The sequence below is a fragment of the Oncorhynchus mykiss genome, chromosome 16 (assembly GCF_057628025.1).
Source record: "Oncorhynchus mykiss isolate SJ-2025 chromosome 16, ASM5762802v1, whole genome shotgun sequence".
In the NCBI taxonomy this organism is placed as follows: Eukaryota; Metazoa; Chordata; class Actinopteri; order Salmoniformes; family Salmonidae; genus Oncorhynchus; species Oncorhynchus mykiss.
Window position 1 is genome coordinate 60,383,250 of NC_143037.1, and position 22,597 is coordinate 60,405,846.

The window sequence follows — 22,597 nt, forward strand, 5'->3', positions numbered from 1 at the left end:
ATATGTTGTCTTTATGACGAGGCATTCTTCTTCTTTGATTTGATGTCTACATTGTGTTATGTGGAGTAACTGAATCTCGTCCCCTCCCTCCTCCCTCAATTCTTTCGTTTTTCAGGGAGGTGAAGGATAAGGACACTTTCTCAATTTCATGCTAATTTGCTGCATATTAGCCTGTGGTTGTAGTCAATAGTGTGTTCAGTCAGCTGTGGAGTCGGGAGGTTCAGACACATAGTTGGGTTTCGAGTTTCATTCAATCTCTGCTTCTGTCTAATAAGCTGTTCCACTGCCTCTTTTTAATGATTGTGTGTAATTAGTGAAACTGGATATAGACTATCTCTCTCTCTCTCTCTCTCTCTCTCCAGTGAGTTTTGATGACTGTATGGCGAATGAGAGGGTGGTCTTTCAGAGCAGTGACCCCAGGTTCAGCATTGGCGCTGACGGGTCCATCTACGCCCAGAGAGAGGTGACCAGCCTGACCGCACCGGTCCAGTTCACGGTCACTGCCAGCGGTCCACACGTGTGGGAGACCACGGTCAAACTGGCCCTGATGGGGCAACCCACTCCCTCACCACCAAGCAATCAGGTATGAGAATCACTCTGTTCATAGATGTACAGTGCCAGTCAAAAGTTTGGACACGCCTACTCATTCCAAGGTTTTTCTTTATTTTTACTATTTTTTAAACTATTTTTTACTATTTTCTATATTATACTATATTCAAAACTATGAACTAACACATATGGAATCCTGTAGTAACCAAAAAAGTGTTAATCAAATCAAAATATATTTATAAGTAGCCACCCTTTGCCTTGATGACAACTTTGCACACCTAGCATTCTCTCAACCAGCATAGTCACCTGGAATGAGGTAGTCACCTTGAAGGCATTTCAATTAACAGGTGTGCCTTGTTAAAAGTTCATTTGTGGAATTGATTTGCTTCTTATGTTGTGACAAGGTAGGGGAAGTATACAGAACATTTGGTAAAAGAACAAGTCTATATTATGGCAAAAACTGCTCAAATAAGCAAAGACAAATGACAGTCCATCAAAAACAAGAAAAAACCATCAAGCGCTATGATGAAACTGGCTCTCATGAGGACCGCCACAGGAAAGGAAGACCCGGAGTTACCTCTGCTGCAGAGGAAAAATGACCAGCCTCAGAGTTACCAGCCTCAGAAATTGCAGCACAAATAAATGCTTCACAGAGTTCAAGTAACAGACACATCTCAACATCAACTGTTCAGAGGAGACTGTGTGAATCAGGCCTTCATGGTCGAATTGCTGCAAAGAAACCACTACTAATGGACACCAAAAATAAGAAGAGACTTGCTTGGGCCAAGAAACACGAGAAATGGACATTAGACCGATGGAGTCCAAATTTGCAATTTTTGATCCAACCGCCGTGTCTTTGTGAACGGATGATCTCTGCATCTATTGTTCCCACCGTGAAGCATGGAGGAGGAGGTGTGATGGTGCTTTACTGGTGACACTATCAATGATTTATTTAGAATTCAAGGCACACTTAACCAGCATTGCTACCACAGCATTCAGCAGCGATACGCCATCCCATCTGGTTTGCGCTTAGTGGGACTATCAGTTGTTTTTCAACAGGACAATGACCCAAAACACCTCCAGGCTGTGTAAGGGCTATTTGACCAAGAAGGAGAGTGATGGAGTGCTGCATCAGATGACCTGGCCTCTACAATCACCCGACCTCAACCCAGTTGAGATGGTTTGGGATGATCTGGACCGCAGATTGAAGGAAAAGCAGCCAACAAGTGCTCAGTATATGTGGGAACTCCTTCAAGACTGTTGGAAAAGCATTCCAGGTGAAGCTGGTTGAGAGAATGCCATGTGTGTGCAAAACTGTCATTAAGGCAAAGGGTGGCTATTTGAAGAATCTCAAATATAACATATATTTTGATTTGTTTAACACTTTTTTGGTTACTACATGATTCCATGTGTGTTATTTCATAGTTTTGATGTCTTCACTATTATTCTACAATGTAGAAAATAGTAAAAATAAAGAAAAAACGTTGAATGAGTAGGTGTTGTAAAACTTCTGACCGGTAGTGTACACAAATTGAAGCAACCACATATTTAGCCATGGAGCAAGTTGGCCAGCAAGCAGCCAATCCTCGACACACCCACAAGTTGTTTGTGTATCAAAACCCAGCCCTTTCGCGCCAACTCCAGCAACGGTGCCAATAATTGTGGTTGTAAAAATAGCAAAAATATTTCTGAACCCCCCCCCCCCCCCCCCCCCACCCCGGACACCTATAGCGCAACTACCAGCATTTGGATTGATCATTGTGTTAGGTTTGTTAAAATAGACCCTGGGGAACACAGACAGGAGATGTGCAATGACTTGTGGGATTTAGTCTCCTCAGGGAAGAATCTGTTGGGTGTCAGGGATGTGTGTTCCTGGGTCAAGGGACATGTGTGATACATTGTTAAGACTGAAATAATGGGTGTTGTGTATAGTGTGTTTTTGTTTGCATTTGTGCTTGTCTGTCCAGTGTGTGAATGTGTTTCCACAGAGGGTTCTACATTGAAGCCAAAAGGGTTTTACCTAGAACGGGGTTCTGCCTGGAGCCAAAAACGTTTATCCTATAAGGACAGCTGAGGAACCCTTTTAGAACCCTTTTGGAACCCTTTTTTTAAAAGAGTATATACAGTGAATTCATAAAGTATTCAGACCCCTTCCCTCTTTCCACATTTTGTTATGTTACAGCCTTTTTTTGTAATTGATTAAATACATTTGTCCTCCATCAATCTAGACACAATACCCCATGATGACAAAGTGGAAATAGATTTTTAGAAAATGTTCAAATGTATATATAAAAACAGAAATAGCTTATTTACATACAGTTGAAGTCGGAAGTGTACATTCCCTTCAGGTTGGAGTCATTAAAACTTGTTTTTCAACCACGCCACAAATGTCTCCTTAATGACAAACTATAGTTTTGGCAAGTCAGTTAGGACATCTACTTTGTGCATGACACAAGTCATTTTTCTAATAACTGTATAAAGACAGATTATTGCATTTATAATTCACTGTATCACAATTCCAGTGGGTCAGAAGTTTACATACACTAAGTTGACTGTGCCTTTAAACAGCTTGGAATATTCCAGAACATGATGTCATGGCTTTAGAAGCTTCTGATAAGATAATTGACACCATTTGAGTCAATTGGAGGTGTACCTGTGGATGTATTTCAAAGCCTACCTTCAAACTCAGTGCCTCTTTGCTTGACATTATGGGAAAATCAAAAGAAATCAGCCAAGACCTCAGAATAAAAATCTGGTTAATCCTTGGGAGCAATTTCCAAACGCCTGAAGGTACCACGTTCATCTGTACAAACAATAGCACGCAAGTATAAACACCATGAGATCACGCAGCCGTCATACCGCTCAGGAAGGAGACGCGTTCTGTCTCCTAGAGATGAACGCACTTTGGTGCGAAAAGTGCAAATCAATCCGAGAACAACAGCAAAGGACCTTGTGAAGATGCTGAAGGAAACAGGTACAAAAGTATCTATATTCACAGTAAAACGAGACCTATATTGACATAATCTGAAAGGCCGCTCATAAAGGAAGAAGCCACTGCTCCAAAACTGCCATAAAAAAAGCCAGACTACGGTTTGCAACTGCACATGGGGACAAAGATCGTCATTTTTGAAGAAATGCCCTCTGGTCTGATGAAACAAAAATATAACTGTTTGGCCATAATGACCATCGTTATGTTTGGAGGAAAAAAGGGGAGGCTTGCAAGCCAAAGAACATGTCAACTGTGAAGCGCGGGGGTGGCAGCATCATGTTGTGGGTGTGCTTTGCTGCAGGAGGGACTGGTGCACTTCACAAAATAGATGGCATCATGAGGCAGGAAAATTATGTGGATATATTGAAGCAACATCTCAAGACATCAGTCAGGAAGTTAAAGTTTGGTCGCAAATGGGTCTTCCAAATTGACAATGACCCCAAGCATATTTCCAAAGTTGTGGCGAAATGGCTTAAGGACAATAAAGTCAAGGTATTGGAGTGGCCATCACAAAGCCCTGACCTCAATCCCATAGAAAATGTGCGGGCAGAACTGAAAAAGTGACCAAGGAGGCCTACAAACCTGAGTCAGTTCCACCAGCTCTGTCAGGAGGAATGGGCCAAAATTCACCCAACTTATTGTGGGAAGCTTGTGGAAGGTTACCCGAAATGTTTGACCCAAGGTAAAGAATTTAAAGGCAAAGCTACCAAATACTAATTGAGTGTATGTAAAATTCTGACCCACTGGGACTGTGATGAAAGAAATAAAAGCTAAAATAAGTAATTCTCTCTTCTATTTTTCTGACATTTCACATTTTTTAAATAAAGTAAGTGGTGATCCTAACTGACCTAAGACATGGAATTTTTACTTGGATTAAATGTCAGGAATTGTGAAAAACTGAGTTTGAATGTATTTGGCTAAAGTGTATGTAAACTTCCGACTTCACATCATCATCTCAGTGGCCTATAGCAGCAACCAACTAGTATAGGTGTAAAATGTGTAAATGCACCTATAGCGCTCAACATTTATTTTTTACCTTTATTTAACTAGGCAAGTCAGTTAAGAACAAATTCTTATTTTCAATGATGGCCTAGGAACAGTTGGTTAACTGCCTTGTTCAGTGGCAGAACAACAGATTTTTACCTCGTCAGCTCAGGGATTTGATCTTGTAGCCTTTCGGTTACTCGTCCAACTCTCTAACCAATAGGTTACCTGCCACCCCATTAAGTCCTTACGTTATATTGCTGGAATATTGTTCTGGATTTAAACTGCAACTCCACCACCATATCTATTTCTGTCCCTCCTGAACAAATTATATCCATGTATAGAGATCTCAGCATCCTCAAAAGAAGAGTACAAGTGAGATTTTGCCAATACATGAATATTCTTTGAATGCACTAGACAGCATATTTTAGGAATTTTGTTCCTTAAACTGAATATATTTAAGGGAGCAATTAACAGACCTTTCTTTGGTAGATTTACAGTATTTATTTATGTCCAAACATGAATCAGCAGTTGGAATCTGAGAGAGAGATACTCAGTCAGTGTGTGTGTGTGTGGGATGGAATTACTTGTGTCTGTCACTCCTCCTATCTCCATGGGGGGAGGGTGAACAATCAGTTTTTCATACCTCATATATGCTATGTCACCTTGTTGTCTTGATAGTAAGTTTCTTAAACAAAGGTGCAGATGGAGCCAGGTAATTAGAGGAGGTGGCTAGTCTTGCAAATGTATTTTGAATGATGAATAATTTGTGTAGGTAGGAGGCATATGTACTGGCCCAGACACTATTACAGTAAATGGTATATGGGTAAATTAAGCTATAGTATAGAGTTAGGAAGCAAGCCTGATGAACCAAACCACTAATCTTTCTGATGATACTAATAGATTCCATCACTTTGCTGCAGACAAATTGAATAAATGGAATTGTACAATATTTCGTATTCTTACTAGTGAATACAGTGAAGTTAGATTTTTAACATTTAAAGATGTTTTGTTTATCTGGAACAATTCAGAAAATGTTGCCATGCCTGAGTTGGCTTCATTAATTAGTGAATCAAAATTATTGTGTGATAAAATAAAATTGGTGTCATCAGCAAAGAGAATGTGAAGTAAGGTAGAAGACACAGGAGCAAGGTCATTGATATAGATTAGGAATAACAAAGATCCAATTATCGAACCTTGTGGGATGCCACAAGATATCTTGGCCCTGGTAGATGCACAGCCGTTTGCATAAACAAATATAGCCAATTATAAGCATAATCCTGAAAACTGTAATAATGCAATTTAGAGTATCATATTTCGTGATCAACCGTGTCAAACGCTTTGGATAAATCTAAAATGATGCCAAGAACATATTCATTGTTGTTCAGGGCTGTAAAGATTTTACAAGTTACAAAAGAGCCCGTTTTTACGAGTAGTTTTTACAAAAACCATATTGTTGCTCATATATAATACAGTGTTGATTTAAATGTTTCAACATTCTCTTATATATCAATTTTTCTAGGATTTCAGAAAAACATGATAGTACAGATATTGGGCGAAAGTTTGTAAAAGATCTGGGATGCCCAGATTTATAGAAGGGGATAACTTGGCAATTTTCAAATCTTTAGGAATACCAATACCAATAACAATACCAGTTTGCATTGATTTGGTGAATATGTTTATTAGAGGCTCAGTAATCGAGGAAGACACTGATTTTACCGAAGAAGTACTAATCTCATCGTGACGTGCTGCTGATATATTTAAGTTACCATTTACCTTCACCACATCCATTACACCAGGAGTATCAAACTGAAGCAGAGAAGGGAAGGGATTTCCAAGGGAAGGGATCAATCCAAGGGATTTCATTAGTTTTCTCTATTTTCTTTGACAGAGAAGAACCCACATTCACAAAAACGTTATTAAATTCACATGAAATTCCATCAGGATCACTATAGGTCTTATTTCCAACAATGCATTGAGATGGTATAGTTGTAGATTACTTTTTCTTATTCAACAGTTGATTAATGATTTTCCAAGTTAACTTTATATTATTTAAGGATTCTTGGAATTTGTTAGTAAAATATAGTTTTGGGGATATCGTAAGTAGATGAGTAAATTTGTTCTTATACTTTTTGAGAAAGGTTATTTTTTGAGACCAGTTGTAATGCAAGGTTTCCAGAACCCATTTGCTGCTCTCTTACTTTGGGAAAGCAGTGCTGAAATACAGAATTGAAAGATGTGAGAAAAGTCTGGTAAGCAGACTCCACATCGGCTTGATTATAAATAAATTCCCATGAAATATCATCAATCAACATCTTAAAGCACTCACGATTACTTTTGTTAAATATTCTACCCTTAATAGTACTAATCATTCCCATCTGTTCCTTTCTAGCTGCCAAAGAGAAGTGGAAAATTGGAAAGTGGTCAGAAATGTCATTATAACATTAGCCATATTATTCAAATAATTAGTAAAAATATTGTCAATAAGGGTGTCAGATGAACTGGTCACTCTGTGGTCTTATAGGTGAGGGGATACAGATGTACTGGTCACTCTTGTGGTCTTATAGGTGAGGGGATACAGATAGCTGGGGGATAAAGTATTCAAAAAGTCAGATTTAAATAGGTTTATGTTGTAATCACCCAATTTTACCATTATTATTAATCATATTCAAGGTTGATGCAAGGATATCAGAATCGGGTGGCTGATAGATGCATGCAATTACCACTTTTTCATCACCAAAATATGAACAGGAGGGAACATCTATGAAAAGAGATGCAACATCAATGTTATCAGATGTGAGTTTGAGGTCCTCTCTTACAAATAATTGAAAATGTTTATAAACAAAAATGGACACTCCTCCCACTCTTGAGGTTCAACAGTGGTGAACATTATTGTAAGGTGACATTTCATAAAGCATGCTTGTCTCTTGAGTCAACCTTGTTTCTGAAAGGGCAACAATGGAAAATCCATGATTGCGAGAAGACAGATAATGAACAAGATGGTCATGATTTTTAGGAAGACTCATCTCTGGTAAATCTCAGGAAATGTAAATCTGGATCAACACAATCATTATATTTATAATTTGCTTCATTAATATCTAATGGGTTGAAGAGCATGTTATCAGGGTCGATATCCTGCCCAACTAAGAGAGATACACAGTCAGAATCATCCAGACAGTGGAACGGAAATATAGAAGTGCATGTCTCACATGTCCAATACAACCACACATTTGTGTTAGTTTTATCAATAGGGGTGCACTTCCTATGGAATGCGCATTGACACAGTCCACATAACACCGCTGAAGACTTCAGAGGGTTATGACATATAGATCAATGTATGTTTTTGGTCATGAGGTTAGGTGAAACACATGAAAAAAGTGTAGTAAATATGTGTGGGTTTGTGTGTGTCAAATCAGTTGATTATAGTGGAATCACTTGCCAAAGGCCTACGGGGAGGGGGGTCAATCAGCTGATCATACCTCAGGTATGTGATGTTGCCTTTTTTTCGTTCTTCAATTAGTCATGGCAGCAGTTCCTTTCTTTTGACTCGTACCTTTTCAGAGAAGTCTGCATTGATGAAGATTTTGGTTCCCTTCAGGCACTTGGCTCTCCTGAGAATTTCCCCCTTGTCTTTGAACCTGAGCAGTTTCACCACTATAGATCTGGGCCATCCAGAGGGGAACAAAGTGCCATTCCTGTGCGCCATCTCCATCTTGATGAGTTTAGGATCCAGTTTGAGTTGATCTGCCAGGATTTTCTTGGCATTGACTTCTGTGTCATGCCAAGTTTCAGTCTTTCTGTCCTCCATTCAATTGATTAAATGTTATTGAGCCTCAATTGGTTTTCGAAGTGGGCTCCTTTGGAAGAGTGCTTGTCAAGTGTTGTTTGGAGAATTGCGAAATCCTCAGACATGGTTCTGAATGTATTCTGGCTGGAGACATTCGTGCCCTTTAGCTCCTTCACCTCCGACTGCGTAAATTCCAAACGGTGTTTAAATTACATTACATCCTTAAACAGATGATGAACCCTTTTGTTGGTAGAATTCTTAAAGAGTTGCAGGAAGGACTTAAAGTTATTTTCCTTCAGATCTATTAGATCAGTCCGCTTGTCGTCAATACCTGGAGGTGGTCTTGAGAAGAACCGACCGGGCTCTCTTCCAGGTTAGACGACAGCGGTGGACAAAAATCTGGGCCGAGGGTATGCCGACCTCTTCCTCTTGCTCCGGGAAGAGCGGGGGCTGATAGCCCAGGGAACACTCAAAAGGCGAGAGAACCTTGGCAGAGCAAGGAAGGGTGTTGCGGGCATATTTGACTCACACAAGTTGCTGGCTCCAGGTGGTGGGGTTGGCAGAGACCAGGCATTGAAGAGTCATCTCCAGGTCTTGGTTGGCTCGCTCTGACTGGCCATTGGACTGGGGGTGGAACCCGGAGAACAGGCTGGCCGATAACCCAATGAGTGTGCAGAACGAGGATGGTCTCGGGTTCCGGAGGTGTATCCTTGGGGCTATAGCAGCATGATAATGCATCCAGCTTGACATTCTTGGATCCCGGTCGGTATGAGAGGGAGAAGTTGAACCGGGTGAAAAGCAAGGCCCACCTAGCTTGCCTGAAGTTGAGACGCTTGGCAGTGCAGAGATATTCCAGGTTCTTGTGGTCTGTCCACACAATGAACAGATGTTCTGCCCCATCCAGCCAGTGCCTCCACTCCTCCAACACCATCTTCACCGCGAGAAGCTCACGATTCCCCTCATCGTAGTTCCTCTCTGTGGTGTTGAGGTGATGGGAGAAGAAGGCACAGTGATGTAACTTGAGGTCCAGGGCATAATGCTGGGACAGGACAGCCTCCACTCCGACATCCGAAGCATTGGCCTCCACCATGAACTGGTGGGACGGGTCAGGATGAACCAAGATGGGATCTGTGGTGAACGGTGTTAGAGATCCCGGAACGCCCAGTCTGCAGCTGGGGACCATGTGAGCGGATCCATGGGAGAGGTGAGTGCAGACAGGGGGCTGTAACCCAGGATAAAGCGGCAATAGAAGTTAGCGAATCCCAGGAAACATTGCAGTTGCTCTCTGGACATAGGCTGGGACCAATCCTCCACCGCTCTCACCTTCCCGGGATCCATCTGTATACTCCCTGCCGCAATGATGTAATCCAGGAAGGGGATGGTGGAGCGATGGAACTCGCCCTTCTTTGCTATCGCAAAAAGCTGGTGTTGGGGGAGGCAGAAGGACGGATGAACCCTACATCTAGGGAGTCGTTAATGTACGTCTCCATTATCTTGGTCTCCAGACCCAACAGAGAGTACAGTCTTCCCCGGGGCAGAGTGGTGCCTGGGAGAAGGTCGATCCCGCAGTCATATGGTTGGTGCAACGGAAGCGAAGTGGCCTGGGCTTTACTGAACACCTCCTGAAGGTCCTGGTACTCCGCTGGAATGGTGTAGAGGTCCGGGGCAACTTCCCAGCCTCCAGGAAGACGTCCCGGGGTAGGCTGCGCTGACTTCAGGAAATGAGCGTGGCAGAACGGGCTCCAGCCCAGTCAATAATGGGATTGTGTCGCTGGAGCCAAGAGAATCCCAATACCACAGGAACTTGAGGAGAATTAATTAGCAGAAATAGGATTGTCTCGCTGGGGTTCCCTGACACACGTAGGTTGATGGGGGTGGTGTTGTGTGTGACCCGGCCCATATAGCGCCTGTCCAGCGCTCTAACGTCCATGTGGATGCCAAGCTCGGACCCCAGGGTAGCGTCTTTAAAGCTCTCATCGGCCCCAGAGTCGATCAGTACCCAGAGAATTTTGACTGGTTCCCCCACAGCAAGATGGCATGAAAAGGGGTGCGAGTAAGGGGAGAGGAAATGTTATCCATTTGGCCCATCAGAGTACTCACTCCTACCGGTCAGCCTGGTCTTTTAGTGGACAGGTGGCCACGAAATGACCATTAGTCCCGCAATACAGGACACTCTTCATGTGAAGCCTGTATAGCCGTGCGGCTGGGGACAGCATAGCTCTGCCTAGTTGCATTGGCTCGGGAAGAGGTGAATTGGAAGACTTCGGAGACTCTCAGGGGAACTTGGTTAGCCTCAGGTTCTCTCAGCAACAGGGCCATCGGGGATTTCCGGGATGTCTCGGAGGCAATGTGGAAGCCTTGGACGGGCGAGAGAAATAGAACCTCCTCTCCTTCCATCCTTTCTGTAGTCGCCCGAATGGTCAAGGCGATGAGCGAGTCGAGATCCGTCGGTAGTTCCCGGGCTGCAAGCTCGTCCTTTACGTCCTCTGATACTCCGTGCAGGAACATGTCGAACATTGCTTCCGGGTTCCAGGCACTCTCAGCTGCCAACGTGCGGAAATCCATCGGATAGTTTACCACACTGCAGGAGTCTTGCCGAAGCTGGAGCAACTTCCGGGCAGCCTCTCTCCAGGGCAATGGAGTATCGAAAACTTTCTTCACCTCCGCCACAAACTCCTCCAGATTGAAGCATACTGCCAACTGTTGTTCCCATACTGCCGTAACCCAGGCGAGAGCCCTCGCAGACATCAGCGTCCTGAGGTACGCTATCTTAGAGCGGTCTAAGGGGAAGGAGGAGGGCTGCAGCTTAAGGATGAGGGAACACTGAGTGAGAAATGCCCGACAGGTGCCCGACTCTCCATCGAAGCATTCCAGGGGAGGTAAGCGGGGTTCCCGGGAAATCAGTGTGTCTTGGGAGGCGACGCTGCTAACAGCCGGGTTACTGAGGGCCTGGGACATTACCGTTGTGGTAGGCTGCTTAACAAACAATCCGCAGAATTGCTCCAGAAATGTGTTCAATTCTCGGTCATGGCATTCGGCCAAGGTCTGGACCCCGTCCATGAGGCCACGAAGCAACTCCTTGTGCCTTCCAATGGTGGCTCCTTGGGAGGAGATGACGTTGCGGAGCTGGTCCGAGTCTGCTGGGTCAGTCATGGCCAGTTCGTACTATCACGTTTTAGGGAAGACGCAGATGCCGACAAGGTCAAAGTAACAAAAGTTTATTACTGGAACAGGGGGCAGGTAAAACGACAGTTCAAGGACAGGCAGAGGTCAGTAATCCAGATCAGAATCCAAAAGGTACAGAATGGCAGACAGTCTCGGGGTAAGAGCAAGCTGAGGTCAATAATCAAGGTACAGAAACGGCAGGCAGGCTCAGGATCAGGGCAGGCAGAATGTTCAAAACTGGGAAAACTAGAAAACAGGAACTAGAAACAGACATGAGCAAGGGGAAAAACACTGGTAGGCTTGACGAACAACACAAACTGGTAACAGACAAACAGAGATCACAGGTATAAGTACACTGGGGATAATGGGGAAGATGGGTGACACCTGGAGGGAGGTGGAGACCAGCACAAAGACAGATGAAACAGATCAGGGTGTGACATACACAGAGACTGTCAAACATAGCTAGTCAGCCTTGACTATAGCCCTGATACTCAGTTCATCAGGGCTAGGCATGGCCTTTATCTAAACCCTTTAGAGTAGAAGTGAAGGCTATTCTAAGGAGTGGAATGTATTCTTAGGATTAGGAGGGTAGGAAACAGCATATATTAACAGAGTTAGAGTGAATGTGGGTTTTGAGCTCTGGCTATATCATGAGATCCTAGACTTGTCTCTTCCCCTGAACCCCATTGGTTTATCCAGAATCTAATCAGTGCAGTGATTCCCATGTCTCCCTGCCACCTGGTAACACATTTCCCACTGGAACAGAGAGGGGTAGAGGCAGCCTGGGCACTCTGAATCACAGGATCATCCAGAATTATCCATGTCCAGAAGAGCCCATGTGTCATTCAATTCTCTGCCATGACACTGATTCACCAAGAGGACCTCTTACTATGGGCAGCCAAGATGGGGTCACACCATGGCTGCCGTACCTTGACCAGAGTGTGTTGTGTCCAAGGGCGTATGTGTGCGAGTGCTCATGACCCCTGGGAGCTCCACGGGGAATTTACACCCAAATCCCACACCATAGTAAGAGGCATAGATAGCCAGTCGAACTAAAGAGCAGGTCTTAGACCCTAACTGTGACCATTACACATTCATACTATTTAACTTAGATACTGAAGAAGGAGAATAATTCTACTACAGCTGTAGTTTTTATTTTATTTCACCTTTATTTAGCTAGGCAAGTCAGTTAAGAACAAATTCTTATTTTCAATGAAGGTGAGTTACAGTGGGGCAAAAAAGTATTTAGTCAGCCACCAATTGTGCAAGTTCTCCCACTTAAAAAGATGAGAGAGGCCTGTAATTTTCCTCATAGGTACACTTCAACTACGACAGACAAAATGAGAAAAATCACATTGTAAGATTTTTTATGAATTTATTTGCAAATTATGGTGGAAAATAAGTATTTGGTCAATAACAAAAGTTTATCTCAATACTTTGTTATATACCCTTTGTTGGCAATGACAGAGGTCAAATGTTTTCTGTAAGTCTTCACAAGGTTTTCACACACTGTTGCTGGTATTTTGGCCCATTCCTCCATACAGATCTCCTCTAGAGCAGTGATGTTTTGGGGCTGTTGCTGGGCAACACGGACTTTCAACTCCCTCCAAAGATGTTCTATGGGGTTGAGATCTGGAGACTGGCTAGGCCACTCCAGGACCTTGAAATGCTTCTTACGAAGCCACTCCTTAGTTGCCCGGGCGGTGTGTTTGGGATCATTGTCATGCTGAAAGACCCAGCGACGTTTCATCTTCAATGCCCTTGCTGATGGAAGGAGGTTTTCACTCAAAATCTCACGATACATGGCCCCATTTGTTCTTTCCTTTACACGGATCAGTCGTCCTGGTCCCTTTGCAGAAAAACAGCCCCAAAGCATGATGTTTCCACCCCCATGCTTCTCTTTGGATGCAACTCATCATTCTTTGTCCTTCAAACACGACGAGTTGAGTTTTTACCAAAAAGTTATATTTTATTTTCATCTGAGCATATGACATTCTCCCAATCTTCTTCTGGATCATCCAAATGCTCTCTAGCAAACTTCAGACGGGCCTGGACATGTACTGGCTTAAGCAGGGGGACACGTCTGGCACTGCAGGATTTGATTCCCTGGCGGCGTAGTGTGTTACTGATGGTAGGCTTTGTTACTTTGGTCCCAGCTCTCTGCAGGTCATTCACTAGGTCACCCCGTGTGGTTCTGCGATTTTTGCTCACCGTTCTTGTGATCATTTTGACCCCACGGGGTGAGATTTTGCGCGGAGCCCCAGATCAAGGGAGATTATCAGTGGTCTTGTATGTCTTCCATTTCCTAATATTTGCTCCTACAGTTGATTGCTTCAAACCAAGCTGCTTACCTATTGCAGATTCAGTCTTCACAGCCTGGTGCAGGTCTACAATTTTGTTTCTGGTGTCCTTTGACAGCTCTTTGGTCTTGGCCATAGTGGAGTTTGGAGTGTGACTGTTTGAGGTTGTGGACAGGTGTATTTCATACTGATAACAAGTTCAAACAGGTGCCCCACTGTAACTGCCTTGTTCAGGGGCAGAACGACATATTTTTACCTTGTCAGCTCGGGGATTCGATCTTGCAACCTTTCGGTTACTAGTTCACTAGGCTACCTGCCGCCCCAATGCAAACTGTTATATAGACAGGAGACAACGAGGACACTGAGAACAATGTGATGTTTCATTATAGACATAGCACTTTGTGGCACTCTGCTTGTGAATTAATAACTTCCAGATGTGTGTGTCACCAGGGGCTGACTCATATCGAAGTGTGCGGGCCGGGGCAATGGGAGGCTGGGAGAAGAGGGGAAGGCCGGGATAGGTGCCAGCTGGCTGGGTACTGGTGGTACCGGAGCTGGGGGCCGCTTCCATTTCACACTCACTGACTTCTGTTCACACAGCGGGTGTGTGTGAAAGAATGGGTGTTTGTTTCTGTGTGAGTGTCTGAGAGAGGGGTAATGTATGATCATGTGTGAATATGTTAAGTGTGTGTGTTTTAGTGTACATTTCTGTTTGTGGATATAGTGTGTGTGTGTGTGTGTGTGTGTGTGTGTGTGTGTGTGTGTGTGTGTGTGTGTGTGTGTGTGCGCACGTGTATGCGTGTGTGTGTACAGTGCATTCTGAAAGTATTCAGACCCCTTCACTTTTTCCACATTTTGTTATGTTACAGCCTTACTCTAAAATGTATTAAATATTTTTTTCCCCCATCAATCTACACATAAAGCAATAACAAGTTTTAGAAATTTTTGCAAATGTATAAAAAAAAAACTGAAATATCTTATTTACATATATTTTCAGATCCTTTGCTATGAGACTCGAAATTGAGTTTAGGTGCATCCTGTTTCCATTGATCATCCTTGAGATGTTTCTACAACTTGGAGTCCATCTGTGGTAAATTCAATTGATTGGACATGATGTCTATATAATGTCCCACTGTTGACAGTGCATGTCAGAGCAAAAAGCAAGCTATGAGGTCGAAGAAATTGTCCGTAGAGCTCCGAGACAGGATTGTGTCGTGGAAGGGTACCAAAAAATGTCTGCAGCATTGAAGGTCCCCAAGAACACAGTGGCCTCATTCATTCTTAAATGGAAGAAGTTTGGAACCACCAAGACTCTTCTTAGAGCTGGCTGCCCGACCAAACTGAGAAATCAGGGGAGAAGGGCCTTTGTCAGGGAGGTGACCAAGAACCCGATGGTCACTCTGACAGTGCTCCAGAGTTCCTCTGTGGAGAGAGGAGAACCTTCCAGAATGACAACCATCTCTGGAGCACTCCACTAATCAGGCCTTTGTGGTAGAGTGGCCAGACGGAAACCAAGATTGAACACTTTGGCCTGAATGCCAAGCATCACATCTGGATGAAACCTGGCACCACCCCTATGGTGAAGCTTGGTGGTGGCAGCATCATTCTGTGGGGATGTTTTTCAGTGGCAGGGACTGGGAGACTCGTCAGGATCGAGGGAAAGATGAACGGAGCAAAGTGCAGAGAGATCCTTGATGAAAACATGCTCCAGGGCGCTTAGGACCTCAGACTGGGGCCGGACTTAAACCCGATCTCTGGAGAGACCTGAAAATAGCTGTGCAGCGACGCTCCCCATCCAACCTGACCAAACTTGAGAGGATCTGCAGAGAATAATGGGAGAAACTCCCCAAAGACAGGTGTGTCAAGCTTGTAGCATCATACCCAAGAAGACTCGAGGCTGTAATCACTGCCAAATGTGCTTCAACAAAGTACTGAATTAAGGGTCTGAATACTTATGTAAATGCAACATTTCTGTTTTTTATTTGTAATAAATTAGCAAAAAAATGTAAAGACCTATTTTCGCTTTGTCATTATGAGGTATTGTGTGTACTGTAGATTGACGAGGGACAGATTTTTTTTCAATTTTAGAATAAGGCTGTAAGGTAACAAAATGTGGAAAAAGGGAAGTGGTCAGAATACTTTTCCTATGCACTGTATGTGTGTATGCATGCAAGTATGTGTGTGTCTGAACTTGTGTTTGCACGTGCATGTGTATGTCTGTGTCTCTGTATGTCTTTGTGTGTCTCTGTGTGTGTTCTGTGCGGTGGTGTGAAGTACTTAAGTAATAATACTTTAAAGTACTACTTAAGTCGTTTTTTTGGGGTATCTCTACTAGAGGTCGACCGATTATGATTTTTCAATGCCGATACCGATTATTGGAGGACCAAAAAGCCCGATACCGATTAATCAACCGATTTTTTTTAATTATTTCTTTTAATAATGACAATTACAACAATACTGAATGAACACTTATTTTTACTTAATATAATACATCAATAAAATCAATTTAGCCTCAAGTAAATAATGAAACATGTTCAATTTTGTTTAAATAATGCAAAAACAAAGTGTTGGAAAAGAAAGTAAGTGCAATATGTGCTATGTAAGAAAGCTAACGTTTCAGTTCCTTGCTCAGAACAGGAGAACATATGAAAGCTGGTGGTTCCTTTTAACATGAGTCTTCATTATTCCCAGGTAAGAAGTTTTAGGTTGTAGTTATTATAGGAATTATAGTACTATTTCCCTCTACAACATTTGTATTTCATTAACCTTTGACTATTGGATGTTCTTATAGGCACTTTAGTATTGCCAGTGTAACAGTATAGCTTCCGTCCCTCTCCTCGCTCCTCCCTGGGCTCGAACCAGCAACACAATGACAACAGTCACCATCGAAGCAGCGTTACCCATGCAGAGCAAGGGGAACAACTACTAGAAGGCTCAGAGTGAGTGACGTTTGAAATGCTATTAGCGCGCGCTAACTAGCTAGCCATTTCTCTTCGGTTACACCAGCCTCATCTCAGGAGTTGATAGGCTTGAAGTCATAAACAGCGCAATGCTTGACGCACAACGAAGAGCTGCTGGCAAAAGGCACGAAAGTGCTGTTTGAATGAATGTTTACGCACCTGCTGCCTACCACCGCTCAGTCAGATACTTAGATACTTGTATGCTTCTATGCTCAATCAGATTATATGCAACGCAGGACAGATAATATCATCAACCATGTGTAGTTAACTAGTGATAATGATTGATTGTTTTTATAAGATAAGTTTAATGCTAGCTAGCAACTTACCTTGGTTTACTGCATTCGCGCAACAGTCTCCTTGTGGAGTGTAACAAGAGAGAGGCAGGTCGTTATTGCGTTGGACTAGTTAACTGTAAGGTTGCAAGATTGGTTCCCCCGAGCTGACAAGGTGAAAATCTGTCGCTCTGCCCCTGAACGAGGCGGTTAACCCACCGTTCCTAGGCCGCCATTGAAAATAAGAATGTGTTCTTAACTGACTTGCCTAGTTAAATAAAGATTAAATAAAGGTATGAAAAACATTTAAAAAATAAAAAGATTGGTGCCCAGAAATACGGATTTATGCTTAATATATGGAATGTGAAAATATTATCATTTTACTTTTGATACTCTTAAGTATATTTTAAACCAAATAATTTTAGACTTTTACTGAAGTAGTATTTTACTTGGTGACTTTCACTTTTGATTCATTTTCTATTAAGGTATCTTTACTTTTACTCAAGTATGACAATTGGGTACTTTTTCCAACACTGGTTCTTTATGTGTCTGTGTTTTCTGTATGTGTCTTTTATGTGTCTGTGTGTGTGTTCTGTGTGTGTGTGCTCTCTGGGTGTCTCTGTGTGTGTCTGTGTGTGTGTTCTTTATGCGTCTCTGTGTGTGTTCTTTGTGTCTCTGTCTGTTTTCTGTGTGTTTGTGTTCTGTGGGTGTCTCTGTGTGTGTTCTTTATGTGTCTGTGTGTGTGTTCTTTATGTGTCTGTGTGTTCTGTGTGTGTCTTTTATGTGTCTCTGTGCGTGATCTTTGTGTCTGTGTGTGTGTTCTGTGTGTGTTCTGTGGGTGTCTCTGTGTGTGTTCTTTATGTGTCTGTGTGTGTGTTCTTTATGTGTCTGTGTGTGTGTTCTTTATGTGTCTGTGTGTGTGTTCTTTATGTGTCTGTGTGTGTGTTCTTTATGTGTCTGTGTGTGTGTTCTTTATGTGTCTCTGTGTGTGTTCTGTTTGTGTCTGTGTGTGTGTGTATTCTTTATGTGTCTCTGTGGGTGTTATGTGTGTGTCTGTATTCTTTATGTGTCTCTGTGAGTGTCTATGTGTCTGCGTGTGTGTTCTGTGTGTGTGTGTTCTCTATGAGTCTGTGTGTGTGTCTGTGTGTGTTCTGTGTGTGTCTGTGTGTGTGTTCTTTATGTGCCTGTGTGAGTGTGAGCTAGAGAAGGGAAGAACATGTTGCAAGTCTGACACACCTGTGTGCGTGTGTGTGTGTGTGTGTGTGTGTGTGTGTGTGTGTGTGTGTGTGTGTGTGTGTGTGTGTGTGTGTGCGTGCGTGCGTGTGTGTGTGTGTGTGTGTTGTTTCTGAGTTATTTATCTCTCTCTCACTCTCACCCTCTCTCACAGACACACACACACACACACACACACACACTTACTCACCCTGTTAGAATCTGCAGATGAAAGGATTTGGAACATGGACTTATTTAGACAGGGGGGGTCACACCTGCTTCTTAATATAACCACCCCCTACTTCAAACTTCCTCTTCCCATCATCCTAATACCCCCAGAACCTTCCTCCCTCCCCTACCTAGTCCCCCCACCATGGCAGTCTGAACTGGAGCAGCCTGCCCCTGCAGTCAGGCCCACTAAGCCCTCCTCCCGCTGAAGAAATATAATACATTTGTCCAGAACCAAATGCACATCTGTCTCCCCTTTCCATCTGATGAATCCAGTTTGGATCCATGTTCATAGCTGGCGAACACACACGTGTTTCACTTGGCACTGGTTGCCGGAGAGAGAGAGAGGTGTCCCCCTGAAAACACACCATATGGATCTGGTTCAGGTAACATGGCACATGATGACATATGATGACACATGTCACATGCGTGTTTGGACGGGTAGACTGTGGAGGAGGAGGGTTGGATTAGAGGACTGGTGATTTCTCGATCGTGAAGCATCCTAGGCAGAGACACAGAGCTTGGGCTGTATGTAGGGCTGCAGCTCCACTAGTGGTAGAGGGATGAAGTGCACCAACTGTACTCATTCCCATGACGTTGATGTTGGATACAAGAATAATTATTAATGTCAGGCTGAAATCTAAATAGATGAGTCACCAAAGTAAGCATGGAATTTAAGATCTACTCCCACATCCTCATCTCCAGACAGATTGGACAGTGTTTATAATGTCAAACGTTCTAAACTCGAAATGGACAAAATATTTTTGAAAGCAATGACAGAGACAAAAAATGTCTCGCCTCTCTCTTTCCATCATGTTAACCACCAACCCTTTCCTTCCCTTCTCCCTCCTGCTCCCCTTCTTCTCACTCCTTTTCACCCCAAACCCTCATCCTCCTCCCTCTCGTGTTCCATGACATACCTGATGTTTAAAATGTGGAGCTGGATTGAAGAAACTGAACACTAAACGTTTACCCATGGGCATTGTCCCTCCCCTCTCCTTTCTCCTATTCCCCAAACACACAGCTTATACATGCCAACCCCTCCAACAGACAGGCTTCCTTTAATGCAGCTTGAAAAGCATTTCTCCTGGACCTCCATCTGATGAACTCAGCCTGAAAGCATTGTTTGCACTGGCAGGTACAGCCCACCTTGGGAGGCAACCAGACAGCGGGGCATACATACGGGGGGAGAGAGAAAATAACACGTGTTTTATAGACTGTGGAAAGTTCTACGAGGCGGTAATTAGAATAAACAGCTTGTGGTGCTCCAGAGCCCTCAACTCTCAATGTTGTACCCCTGTTCCTGCATACTTCCTGGGTTTCCCCTTGAATTTTAACTACCAGAAGGAATCTGCAAGGCCACACATTAGCAAGAAGTATAAAGAGCGAGGGAGGGAGGTAGTGAGGGGAGACGAGGTAAAATGAAATATCGGAATATGTATTAAAACACAAGGCTCTTTAAAAGTCCAAAGAAATGGTGATTGGACCTGTCTCTCTTATCCGAGGAGCGGAGTTTGTTCTCACATACGTGAGAGTGCACACACATGCAAGCAACGAGTCTCACCCGTTAAGCTGGAAATGTCTATCATTTGCTCCCTGCCCTGGAACAATGAGCAACATGAGAGCAGATGATTTGGTGAGACCTGGGGAGAGATAAGGCACACCTGGGGTACAGGGCGTTAGCAAGGCATTATCCTAGCCTGCTAGCACACTTAACCTGTCTCACACTCCATCCACCTAGCAGCATAGCACTCCCCAGCTTCTGATGAATAGTTATTATTGAGACAGGCTGTCAGGATCAGCCGACAGGGAGGAGAGGAAAAACAATAAGATGGCAAGAGAGAGATGGAAATGGAAAGATGGAGAGTTATGAAAAGCCAGTTTGAGAGGGGGAAGAGCTAGAGGGCTGAGTGATTTGGTGAGATGATGATTCTGACTGAACTGTGTATACTTTGTGTTATAACCCAGAGGTTTGTCAGTTTACACTGAAGACAAGAGGTGCATACTGCACGTTTTCTCCATGTTAATAGCAGAGTTACCATATCCCCTGGACTTACAGGATACAGTGTGTTCCTCCTAGCATAGCCTTGTATTATTCATGTGGTTTCCGATTCATACAGGACACGACCCTGAGAAGCTACAAGACTGGTTTTCGTCATACAGCAGCCCCCAGATACACATACATGAATGTTGACGTGACTTATGTCAGCTTGTTACGGGCTTGTCGGATATTTGATTAGATATCGAACCAAGAAAATGCGCAAATGTGCGACTTATCTAACTTTATACTTGACCCTGGAAAAATGTGTTTATTAGATGCACCCAGAGTTTTGAATTGATTCAAATGTTGAATAAATTAAATACTGCATTTACGTTGTATTTACTTTGTAATTTTGTATCTCAACAGCTGCTTATACTCCGCCAATGCAATTCAAACTTTGCTGATACTGCATCGCACTTGATTGCACCCCACCAAACCCCCCTCGCTGATTACAATCAAGACATCCTTAACAACAAGACTAATGAGTATATATTTATCACATAAGGGAGTGAAGGATCTTTGTAGCCATCGTTTTCCTGATGAGAACACTAGCCTGTGGATAGAGAATGACTCAGTGTCCCTGGCCGTGCTGGGGGAATAGGGGTGTAAATCACACAGGCACATTTTATCACATAGCAACCCGCTCAACTGTATCTTTGTCCTTTTTGTCATGTCTTTCAGGTCACAGAGGAAGAGGGAAACGGAGGGGAGAGGAAGGAGAAAGAGGAGGTCAAAGCACCACCAGAGTTCCAGGCTCCACCCACTGTCATCATGTTTCCCAGGCAACAGGAGATAAGCTCCAAGGGGCTGCGGAGACAGAAGAGGGACTGGGTGATTCCACCAGTCAACGTGCCTGAAAACTCCAGGGGGCCCTTCCCACAAATGCTTGTCAGTGTAAGTAACCTTTCTGATTGGTTAACTCCCAAAGTTAGACAGGAAATACTCAGGACTCTCACCCTTTTTTAAAGCCCTAACAATAAATGGTTCCTTGTATGGCAATTGTTCTTTTAGCTACTGTATAACACCTCATGCACCTCAATACTTTGGATTGCACACTAAAGCCACACCTGTAATTGAAATGACGCTGTTAGTATATCAGTCCTTGGGTGGTCAAAACCATTTAAGAAGCAATGACCACTAAATGTTTTCATGAGTGATGAAAGTGTATGATAAAAAGCCCTACAGGAGAAATAAAGATAAGTTTATCACAACTGGTTTGTGCCTACTTCCTCTCTGTAACGCTCGTCGTGGGTGGAAGAAGAGGAGGACCAATGCGCAGCGTGGTAAGTGTTCATATTCTTTAATGAAACAACTGAACACTGGAAAATAAAAAAAAAAGACAAACAAACAGTCCTTTGAAGAAAAACACAGAACAGAAAATAATCACCCACAAAAACAGGTGGGAAAAGGCTACCTAAGTATGATTCTGAATCAGAGACAACGAACAACACCTGCCTCTGATTGAGAACCATACCAGGCCAAACACAAAACCACAACGTAGAAAAAATAACATAGACTACCCACCCAACTCACGCCCTGACCATACAAAACAAAGACATAACAAAAAGAACTAAGGTCAGAACGTGACCGTACCCCCCTCCCCCCCAAAGGTGCGGACTCCGGCCGCAAAACCTGAACCTATAGGGGAGGGTCTGGGTGGGCGTCTGTCCGCGGTGGCGGCTCTGGCGCGGGACGTGGACCCCACTCCACCCTAGTCTTTGCCCGCTTCTTTCCCTGCCTCAGTGGCGCCTTTAGAGTGGCGACCCCCGCCGCCGACCTCGGACTGGGGACCTTCAGCGGGCCCTGAATGGACGGGAGATTCCGGCAGCACCAGACAGGCGGGAGACTCCGGCAACGCCGGAGTGAAGGGCGATTCCGGCAGCGCCTGGGTGGAGGGCGATTCCGGCAGCGCCGGAGTGAAGGGCGGCTCTGGCAGCTCCTGACTGAAAGACAGCTCTGGCAGCTCCTGACTGGCGGGCGGCTCTGGCATTTCCTGACAGACGGGTGGCTCTGGCAGCTCAGGACTGGCGGATGGCTCTGGCAGCTCAGGACAGACGGGCGGCTCTGGCAGCTCAGGACAGACGGGCGGCTCTGGCAGCTCAGGACAGAT

General features: G+C 43.9%; 1 protein-coding gene across 3 annotated transcripts in view; it reads left to right on the top strand.

Annotated features, from left to right (window-relative positions):
• Window positions 1-22,597, top strand: part of LOC110492389 (cadherin-4) — a 571,662-nt gene that overhangs the window by 397,109 nt on the left and 151,956 nt on the right. For all 3 annotated transcript variants that reach the window (XM_021566660.3, XM_090203554.1, XM_090203553.1), the window contains 2 exons: window positions 363-583; window positions 21,169-21,381. In XM_021566660.3, coding sequence (XP_021422335.3) covers window positions 363-583; window positions 21,169-21,381 — 434 coding nt within the window. The remainder of the gene's footprint in view (window positions 1-362; window positions 584-21,168; window positions 21,382-22,597) is intronic.